Consider the following 10,608-nt stretch of genomic DNA (forward strand, 5'->3'; position numbering starts at 1 on the left):
AAGCTTGCCAAGGGGCTGACAAAGTGACAAAAATGACGATTTTTCATCAAATTTCACCTAATTTACCGCGTAATACCTATCTCAAAAATTCATGTTGTGACAAAACTTCACATTTCTATGAAGGGTAAGTATAGACCTTTCATTTGAAGATGTAAAATTTGGCATCCTTCTTGGATTTGGCCGCCATTTGGTGCTTCCAAAATTACGAAAATCGCAATTTAAATTTATCCGTCACTGCTACTAAGATTGTAATCTCAGATTCTACTTCATATTTTGCAAAAAAAAAAACCTATCATTGTGAATACTCACTTGCAGTACATATGCTGATTGTTTTTCAGCATCTTCAGTGCGACAGAACTCGAGATTACCGAGATTACCATCTTCAAAATCGCGAGGCAAGTTTTTAGAAAGAGAGGCAAGATAGGAAAAATAACACGGCGTCCCGTTTCACCTTAAACCTTGATTTTCGCTGTGTTCGCAATCGCAACCACCGATTTCGCTTCAGAGCAGTTACCCGTACATAAATCTGCCGTTAATCAATTCTTGAAAAAATTTGCTTTCGAATGAGTCATCGGTAGGGTATTGTATTATCACTGCTTATACCATCAGGGTTAGGGTGGCCACACTTATATGAAAACCAAAAATTTCGAAAAATTCCAAGTCTTACCTCCTAAATCAGTTGTTTTGGACTTCCAGAAGCTACGTTCAAAATTTGAGCAAAATCAATTAACCCTAAGGGGGCGCTCAAAACGCTTGAAGTTTGCATGGGAAAACTTGGCCAAATGTATGCAGAAATTTTAAGTTTTCGAATTTTGCCGCTAGGCGGCGCTGTGAGCGTTCAATAAATAAACCTTTTTGTATTATTGTAGATGACTATATGCGAAAGAACTTTGTCGAAGACCGCGAAGTGATTCGACGGCTGTGAAAAAAGTTATATCCTAGGCAAAGTGAGGCAAAATATTGAGATATATTACTTACTAGCTATCCCGGCAAACGTTGTCTTGCCAAGCCGTGATGGTTTGACAACTGTTTTGAGCTCCATAACGTCACCGCACTCTAGATTAGTTTTATTTCGGTCGTGTTTGTTTCCTTCCCAGCTCATGAAAAATCTGTGTTTTATCAATTTTCTTATTTTTCTAGTTGATTTTCTTAACTTTTTGTACATATAAACACAGCCATCACGAATACGAACCGAACCATGCAAGAGTCATGCTGATCGGTTCATCCATTCTTGAGTTTTGTTGCCTCAAAGAAACTTCAAACTCATTTTTATATATAGAAGATTCCTTTACTCCTTTAAGATTCCTTGGGAAAACAACAATAAAGTTTATCCTCACTTTACCTAGGGTATAACTTTTTTCACAGACGTTGGATCGCTTTGCGGTCTTCGACAAAGTTGTTTGGCATATAGTCGCCTACAATAATACCAAAGGGTTTGATTATTGAACGCTTACAGTGCCACCTAGCGCAAACTTCGAAAACTTAAAATTTCTGCATACATTTAGCCAAGTTTTCCCATACAAACTTCAATCGTTTTGAGCGCCCCCTTAGGGTTAATTGATGTTGCTCAAATTTTGAACGTAGCTTCTGGGAGTCCAAAACAACTGATTTAGGAGGTAAGACTTGGCATTTTTCGAAGTTTTTGTTTTCTATATAAGTGTTGGCCACCTTAATCAGAGTTTTTTTTAACGAAAAGTACCGTAAAACGGGGTATCATTAATCGGCTAGACCGATCTCATGAAATGTTCAAACAAACATTTTACATTGAAACAGTTTCTACTATCGAATGGTATATCGTTATCTGCTATCATTTAGCTATTAAATGACATGCAATTCGTGAAAATTGAATTTCATAAACATTGAAATAAATCGATTTTTCCATAACTGTGTTTCGTGACGCAATGAGATACATTGTCAAACATTCATGTTTGGCGTGAATACTAGGTAAAATATGAGTTTCGAAATCACTGTATTACTTCAATATGATATCCTAGAGTTGGATTTGATAAACGAAACTTTTATGAAAATGCTGCTTTTCAATGAAATATACTATTTATTAAAAGCCATTGCCATTGCCTACCTTTAGGCGTTATTCGCGGTTTGGAGGATTTTTATCCTAAAATAACTCAAAAAGTACATAACTTGTAAGAATTTGGACAACATATTCGAAATCAGCGACCCCGAATTTAGTAAGTAAGGGTATTTTCAACACCAACGAACATTGATCACTGACATGATCAATGTTACCCCAAATCAACAAATTCAAAAATTAGATTTAAAAGCCTATTTAAACATGTTTAAAAGTTTTACAATAGGGGGATTCATTTAACAGCGTAAACTGATTGAACGTCGCGATCACCAAGGCAATGTTTGATTATTTCATTCGCAAAATAATGAAACATTTCAAATAAGCAGAAAATCATGGCTTACGCAGCAATTAATTCTGTTTAGTGGGTACCCCTAATACTTTTTCGAGTAGCTTAACACATAATCAGAGGGCCAGTACTTGTTTTAAAAATGTAAAACATGTAACATTTGCTTTAACAAGAGAATTGTTCAAGAAAGATCAAAAATTCTGATCAATGTTACCCCGGATGACGGTACCGACTTGAGTGAAACTATTTTTTTTTTTTGCACATCCATATCCCAGTAGTAAGGGTTCCCCGTAACGTGGGTAGATCACCTTAGAATGGTGCGTTACGGTGTAAGATCTACCAAATCAAATTTTGATCTTGATATTTACCGTAATTTTTAATATTCCAAGATAAAAGTTTGATGCTCTTTTCCTTGTGTTTTGTAGTATTTGTGTTTCAATGTACTGCTAATTAACATTTTATTTCAGCAGGATTCAGGTAAATGTATCGTACGATATAAATAATATTTTAAAAATGTGTAACTGTGGCGAGCGTATCACTAATATGTAGCTTATTTGACGTACGATTTTAATATTATTTTATATTTCAGATTATCAACCGAAGAATCTACTTATTCAACCAAATGCCAACAAGATGACGAGGAAACCAGGATGGATTGGGCAGACAACTGATTCGAAGCAGTCTAACAATGATGTGCCTGAACGTTAACCAAGCGTATCATTTGGATTTTACCCTTCCACTAACAACACCCAAATTCCCGTGACACCTAGGCCTGAGAGATCGTAGAGTTGTCTACATTTTTCATAGGTGTCCAAAACTAACCATCCTTTCCCATTCCTCAGCAGTCGCAAGGACGTGGCCAGGACAGTGCTCGACCATTGGAGGATTGCGTCAGTCTTGTCTAAGAGTCAGAGATTAGTCCCAAATCATTGTGTTTTGGTTCGGACGGGAAGGAGGCAACCCTCATAACAGCGGTCTAGGACTGCGCCACCTACGAATTTGTGCGACTCGCTTAATGCTAATGCTAATCCATATCTCAGTAGTAAGGGAACCAAATTTCAACCTTTTTGAGTTATCGGAATCGTACACTAAATATCCTAATAAGGTGTAGTTGAAGCCGATTGGAATTTCTTGCAGCTTCCGGTGAAAACCAGGCGAATACATTAGTTCCACATTTTTAACTTCTTCCGGTTCCGTTTTGTTCCCAGATTGGTTATAAGTTCTCTCAGAACCTCGACAAGATAGCAACATTCTGTCTTCAGCAAAGTTCAACAGCCCAGTGGCGTCTCGTAACCTCACTTTTTACCTGTTCAACGACTCTAAAAGTTGCATTTGTGGGGAATTCAGGATCCGAATCAAATTGAAAATGGGCGGAAACGGATATTCTCGTCATTTTCTACGAATTACACGCCAATTTATTGCGAAAAATCAAGATTTTGCATTCGTTGAACAGGTAGAGTTGAGGTTAGGGAATCGCCACTGCAACAGCCACTTTCTGATGATGGATTTCATAGTTCAGAATTTCACCACCACGTGACTCTAGTGTACATATTAACTTTTGGTACGAATTTGGTGAGATATTGCACGAACTTCAAGCCTGATAGGAAGGCGAAATTGTTCCGTACTATGTGCACTACTGAGTTTCGAATTTCACCACCACATTATGATAGTGCACAAAGTAAGTAACTTCAGGCACGATTTTGGCGAGATATTCAAGTGAAATTCAGGCCAGATAGGGACTTCTCTGACTCAGTCGATGGATTCCTCTGGCAACTTCTCTAGCTAAATTCTTTGGAAATCCCCTCACAGTGATTCCATCGTGAATTTCTGCAGTCGTTTTTACGGGAATTCCTCACGGAAACCCTTGAGAGATCCCTCCAAAGGTGCCAATCGAAATTCTTCCAGGGAGGAAATTGCTTCTGGAACTCCTCCAAGGGTGTCCTTCGCTTACACCTTCATTTTTTTTGAATTTCATCCATTGATCTCTACGGGAACTTGTGCAAGGATTCTTCAGAAATAGATTTATACAAAAAAATTTCCAGATATTTGTAAATTTCTTCAAAATTCCACCATGAATTCTTTGGGATTCATTTGCCAGAGATTGCTTCGGAAATGTCTCAAAAGATTCCTTCGAAGATCCATTCTCCAGCAATTTCTTTGCCAAATTCTTCCAGGAGATTCTATCGGAAATCCCTCTAGTGATTTTTGAGAATTCCTTTAGCGTTCCATTCTGGATCATCTTCAAGATTTCTTTCTGGAATTCCTTTGGTGATTCCATTTGGGATCCTTGAATATTTTTTTGCAAATCTATCCAGGGATTCAAGAGTTCTTCCAGGGATTCCTTCAAAATTTAATCTAGGCATACCTTTTGGATTTTCTATAGGGAATGTTTAACATGGATTCTGGAATTCCTCTAGATGCCCCTTCATATTTTCCATCCTCTTGCGCTTTTTTCCAATGATTTCTTCAAAAATTCCTCCGAAGCTTGAAGACTTGAGCGATTTCATTTAAAATCACTTCAGACCTTCCTTCTGCAATTCATCTACGATTATTTTTTTTAGTGATTCATTATGGAACTCCTCCATTGCTTTCGATTTTTTTTGCAGGGATTGGTACGAGAATCCTTCCTGGAGTTCGTTCTCGAAGTCCTCGAATGATTGCATCAGAATTCTATGCGGAGTGGCGGAGCCCGTGGCGCAGTTGATCGCACGTTCGCTTAATTAACGGATGCACATTGGTCGGGCTCCATACAAAGGGCCGGCCAAAACTCTCAAAAAACGGAATTGATATTTTCAAACTTTGTTTCGCCTTATAACAAAGATAATGTATTGTGGTTTTATGATTCTTAATTAAAAGCATACCAGCTTTTGTATTTCAATGACATTTTCACTGCCAAAGTGGCCTAAGTCATAAAATTCAAAAATGAATTATTCGAAAAAAGTAAAATAATAATATTTTGAGAATGGAATATATGTTTTATGTAATCCAGCATATGAAAGCTTGTTATTGGACTGTTTGAATGCACAACATTAATATAAATAAAATTTATCTTCCCACATTTTTCACACGTTTTGAACAAACTTGATTGGATTTGATCGAAAGATGATCATTTAATTAAATTCAAATTGATTTTCTAGCAAAAAACGCAAAAAATGTGAGGTTTGCTGATTTTTACCGTTTTTGAAATTATTGAAGTTACGTAATTTTTGAATACCCCTTTTTAAACACTCAAAATACTATATATCATATCTAGACAACCTATAACTTCGATTAAACACATAAACAGAGTTTTGGCCGAACTTCATCTTTTTCCGACCATTGTGGGATGGTCATGGATTTGATTCCATGACTGATTTATTATTCTGGATAAAAAATACGAAATTGGAGTCAGAAATGTTTTTGAATATCTGTGCTAAAACTTGTGTGAATCAACATTATTAGAATATCTTTCTGACGTTTACATTTTTTCACGAAAACAAAAATCTGCCATGAAATCCACGAAGCTTTAACAATAATAACGCTAAAAGATTTATTCTACTTGAATCGAATCTCTCAGAGAAACCCCTTGGACATTCGCGGAAAGTATTTCTGTAGATATTATTGGGGAATACTCTCAAAATGTTCCTGAAATGATCCTTGATCCTTGAAAACTAGGCTCGTCCCTTTCCATCCGGCTTCAATCTTGTGATGTATCTCACCAAAGTCGTACCGGATGTCACTATGTACAATAGCGTCACGTGGTGATGAAATTCGGAACTATGCTCTTAATGACTTAGAAGCAGTCGTAGTTCTGAACAACTTTGCCGAAGATCGTATTTTCCTATCTGGCTTCAATTTTATGATATACAGGGTGTTAGGTTCATGAGTGCAAACTTTTTAAGGGGTGATAGAGGACCACAAATGGTGAAAAAAATTGTTTTACGCATATGGTCAAATCTCAACCGTTACGTAGTTATTGAACTCCTCATGTTTTTGACTCTTATTGCATTAACGGGCTATAACTTTAAAATGGTCAAACTTATCGCAGTTTTTTACCCTTACTCGAAAGATTATTGAAATTTTTATCAAATGGGATCTTTCAATCGATTGGTTTAGTTAAATAACTAAGTTTTCTAGAGCAAAATAGCTAAAAATAGCGTGTTGTAATTTGTTTATGTCAATTATCTTTGAAACATGTTTAATAAATTAAAATTCTTTCTTTGGCAAAGTTGTGGCCCCTGCTCTACAATTCGTTCTTTGACGCCAAACTTCTAACTCTTATCGTTTTCTTGCAATTTTGATTTAAATGTGCGGCACAGTGCGCAAACAAGTGCTTACCATGACGATTGCAAATTTATGATCTGAAATGCGACGTTAAAACCTTACCTTACCCTTTAAAAAGTTTGCACTCAGGAACCTAACACCCTGTATGTCACCAAAGTCACTATGTATACTAGCGCCACATGGTGAGGAAATTCGGAACTATGAAACCCATCACCAGGAAGTGGTTGTTGTTCTGAACAACTTTGCTGAAGACAGAATGTTGTCGAGATTCTGAGTGAACTCGCTACAAAGACATTGTACTCATAACCAATCTGGGAACAAAACAGAACTGGAAGAAGTTAAAAATGTTGTACTAATGTTTTCGCCTGGTTCTCGCCGGAAGCTGCATTAAATTCCAATTGGCTTTCACTACACCTTTCTAGGATAGTGTAGGATTCCGATAATGCGAAAAGATTGAAATTTGGTTCACTAAGATATGGATGTGCGAAAAAATATTTCCACGTTTTTTTGCCTGTCTGTACTTAGCGTGTTAAGAAATTTATTAATGGTTTACACCTTTTTGCCTGATTTTTCCCAATGTGCATTGGAGTGGTCTTTTGAAGGGTGTTTTTGGAGTCTTGCCACTACGGGCCATAATATCCGCAGGACTGCCCTTATTTTGTTGTAGTTCGTTAGGGCCTTTCTGTATAGGCTGTTACTAATCAGCGGAATGAGATGAAACTTCCTCAAACCAACAACATAACTAAACCCATAACTTTCATTTTAGAAGATTGTATTGTAGCATCAAATCTAAACTTTCCTTACAATTTAGAACCAGTTCGGTTCGTCGGCTTTTTGTAGGCCATTCAGTTTCTTAAAACTAAAGCGCTTTTCTTAACATTAATTTACTCACGGGCCCGTGAACTACGTGCCAACCTTCCCGCTCGCTCTTCGTGCTGCGGAAGATGCTCTCCTCGTGCTGCTTGCCCCTACGGCTCCATGTCCGCCTTAGTTGAGGTCACGCCACTATCTGGTAGTGCTCCGGGTGGACCACCCCGATCCCTTCGTCTCTCCGCTTCCGTGTTCGTGCGCGACTCTATGCCTTCGGATCAGACCTTGTCCTTTCCACTCGACTCTCGACCCTAGCTGTTCGCGGACGATGGATCTTCTTGGGCCGGTGCATCCGCACCGCTGGCGTGTTGTTCGTGCCGGGGTTCTTCCTCGAGTCTTCACTCCGTCGTTTCTCTTCACTCTGGCTCCTAATCGCAAAAGAAATGGGACTTCCAAACGAAAGCCCCAATATCGCCAAAATTAGTTGCTGTATTTCAGCTGCTTACCCTGCAACTCACCCTTTGTGGAGCTTTCGTTGATCTAGAGTTGACTTCCCGCGGCACGTGTCTGGCCACGTGGCAACCTGGCTGGTTCTTTCGTCCTCTATTTCTGTCGTATGGCCAATTGACGACCCCCTAGAGTCGGAGAAAGGAAGATCAGTTTCTTACACCACTGAATTCAGTCGGCAACATGGTCGCCCGAGTAATCCCGTTATCTCAGTGACTTGTCTCTGGATTCTCACCTCACCGTAGCTGATTCGTCCGAGTCTTCCACGGCGTGTTGGCGTTTGGGGATCTGAATCCAGCACTTCTCAATGTGGATAATTGGTCGACACTTCCTGAGTAAAGATACGGAATGAAATCTCGATAGGCTGCACTTGGTATTAGCTGTTTTACCTGTCCCAACTCTTAGGGTGCCGTAAATCGTGTCGGTTGACTAGCCACGTTTTTTGATTCCCAAAGATCACGATGGCGGTTTTCGGGACCATATGACCGTGCGATTCGTTGCAGTCGAGCGAAGAGAATGAGGTCGTATTCAAGTTACGACGAGCCCTTGGTTTAGCAAGCGAGGTGTAGTTGTGTAATCCTGAAGCTTTGCAGGCAGTGGCGCCGTCGCGCAGCAAAGGCCTTTCAGTTGGGATCAGCTTACACGGAGCGAGCGGTGATTCTATTTTTCTATTGATTTTGTTTGTTGTGTCTTAATGCTAATAATTACTATATTCTGGGTCCTATCTGAATCTCTATTGCAACAAGGCTTCAATCGGTGATTCGCTTGACACGGTTGAATCCCCTCCCTACGCGCAGTTTTCTTAAGATCTTTGAACGTTTTTTTCTATCGTTAGACACCCTTCCTATTCGAAGATGATGTGTTTATGGTCTGACATCGATATTTCTTCAGAAACATTCCAGTTCAAATAGAGTTTAGTCCAAAACTTCCTGACGATTAGAGCTTTCAATCGTGAGCTTGTTACCAACATTACTAATGTCAATGTTATTGGAAGAGAGAAACTGTAACAGGTACTCACCTCTGGTGTTTATGTTAGAATTTCCCCATACGGTGTGATGTGCATTTGCGTCGCACCCTATGACGAAGGGGATGTTGTGTCGGTCGCTGTGGGCTACGAGCGCAGCTATTTCTGGAGAAGGGATTTCGTCCACGTGGGAAGTATGCCGAGACCACCAAGATCTCTCTACTCTCTCCAGCGAAAGGTACCTCCAACCTAACTGCTACGATGTCCTTTTTTATGATTTCTGAAATTGGACAGTTGTTATGTAATAAAAAAGCCGCTCTAGGAGAAAGTTGGCTGTCATCATATACCAACTTACATGAGTGTTGTGGAATATCTGGTGGAGGTTCACTTCCAAACCTTTAGTCGCCATTTTCGGGGTTCCCGTTTTTTTTTCGGACGCCTGTCTGGCTTAGGATGTTGCGGATCATCGGGATGTCGTTTAGTGTTACAATTTGGGTCGTTTCTCATCCCTGTAGCGACCTGGCCCGCCAGTTTGGGGTGAGATTTACTAACCTCGCCCGAACCGGAAGCTTCTTCAGATTTCTCTTGGGTCGAATTGGAGGTAGCGGTAGTCAGTTGATCTGTAATCTTGGAGTTGGATTTCACCAAATCGGTAGTTAAGGGTGTATTTTGACTTCCTCAACTTTTCCATCGACATACCCTCTACTGTGAAGATCCATTCGACATGAATGTTTTTCCCGAATGGATCGTTTCATAATACGTTAGTTGTTATAATGTAATTTTGGCTTTCGGTCGTCATAGCTAGAGCTGTGTGGGAAGAATGCTCGAATCATCTCTGCACGTGGAATCGCCACTTGGTCCATTGCCATCAGCTCTGAACCTTCCCAGGGTTTCATTGATTGGGATATTCTCTTTAACCACTCAGCAGTCTCTTGATCCTTACAAATTAGAATAATGTAACCGGACTTGTAAATGAGGTTGTTGAACTTGGGTTTTATTGGCTCGTTTCGTTGTTGAACTACTCTGACTAGGAGTGTTTATTATATAAGGTCTAGCTGGGCTGTAGTGAGTTGGATCGTGGGAAAGTCTTTGGGGGTCTTCACGCTTTTGACCATATCACTGTAGTAGTTGATCAATGTGATTTATTTAATTTGAACTTATTTGAAGGTCCCTTATATTACCCTTTGAAAACTAAATAAATAAAACCAAGAATAAAACATCAAAATCTACCTGAAACATCGTCATCCACTGCAGTGAAAAATTTCCTTGTTTATGAGGTTTGGATAACAATGAGCCATTTTACGAGACGTTTCGGATCAGCTGATCGCTCATTTCATGAATGAAAATTTGACAGAAGGTCGCGCCCAAGCCCGTGAGTGTTAATATCAATATCAACACTGTTGTCGTTTCGTAAAATAGACTATGCCCTGGTTATAATCCTTGCGCTGATGGTGGGTACACAATCATCATCCTTATACCATCATCTTCGTTATTTTCCATGTCCAGCAGGATATTTCCATCTTCTCCTGTGAACTACTAAGTAGCTACCCAAGTAACCATGACGCTTCATATAGAGCATTATTTTCGCTTTATAGTGTATTATATGACATGCGATATAAAGTTGTTTTGTCATATAGGCACCATTAAAGTAGGTTTAAAGTCGAAAGTGGCGCTACTATTGTTGATTTA

General features: G+C 39.3%; 1 protein-coding gene across 1 annotated transcript; it reads right to left on the reverse strand.

Annotated features, from left to right (window-relative positions):
* Nucleotides 1-7,336: 7,336 nt before the first annotated feature.
* On the reverse strand, nt 7,337-9,328 carry LOC109422554 (uncharacterized). Its single transcript, XM_062848023.1, has 4 exons — nt 9,275-9,328; nt 8,191-8,384; nt 7,967-8,083; nt 7,337-7,876 (listed from the first exon to the last, which is right to left on the reverse strand). The coding sequence occupies exons 1-4, from the start codon at nt 9,326-9,328 to the stop codon at nt 7,714-7,716; spliced, it is 528 nt and encodes a 175-aa protein (XP_062704007.1). The 3' UTR covers nt 7,337-7,713.
* Nucleotides 9,329-10,608: the final 1,280 nt, after the last annotated feature.

Source organism: Aedes albopictus, chromosome 2 (genome assembly GCF_035046485.1).
Source record: "Aedes albopictus strain Foshan chromosome 2, AalbF5, whole genome shotgun sequence".
In the NCBI taxonomy this organism is placed as follows: Eukaryota; Metazoa; Arthropoda; class Insecta; order Diptera; family Culicidae; genus Aedes; species Aedes albopictus.

What these genes read in the sequence shown, in the direction of transcription:
- LOC109422554 (XM_062848023.1), bottom strand. Translation starts at nt 9,328, where the DNA reads ATGGCGACTAAAGGTTTGGAAGTGAACCTCCACCAGATATTCCACAAC. An exon ending in AGATATTCCACAACACTCAT is followed by an intron (nt 8,385 to 9,274) that starts GTAAGTTGGTAT and finishes AAACGTGGCTAG; the next exon opens with TCAACCGACACGATTTACGG. An exon ending in CAACGAAAGCTCCACAAAGG is followed by an intron (nt 7,877 to 7,966) that starts GTGAGTTGCAGG and finishes TTTTGCGATTAG; the next exon opens with GAGCCAGAGTGAAGAGAAAC.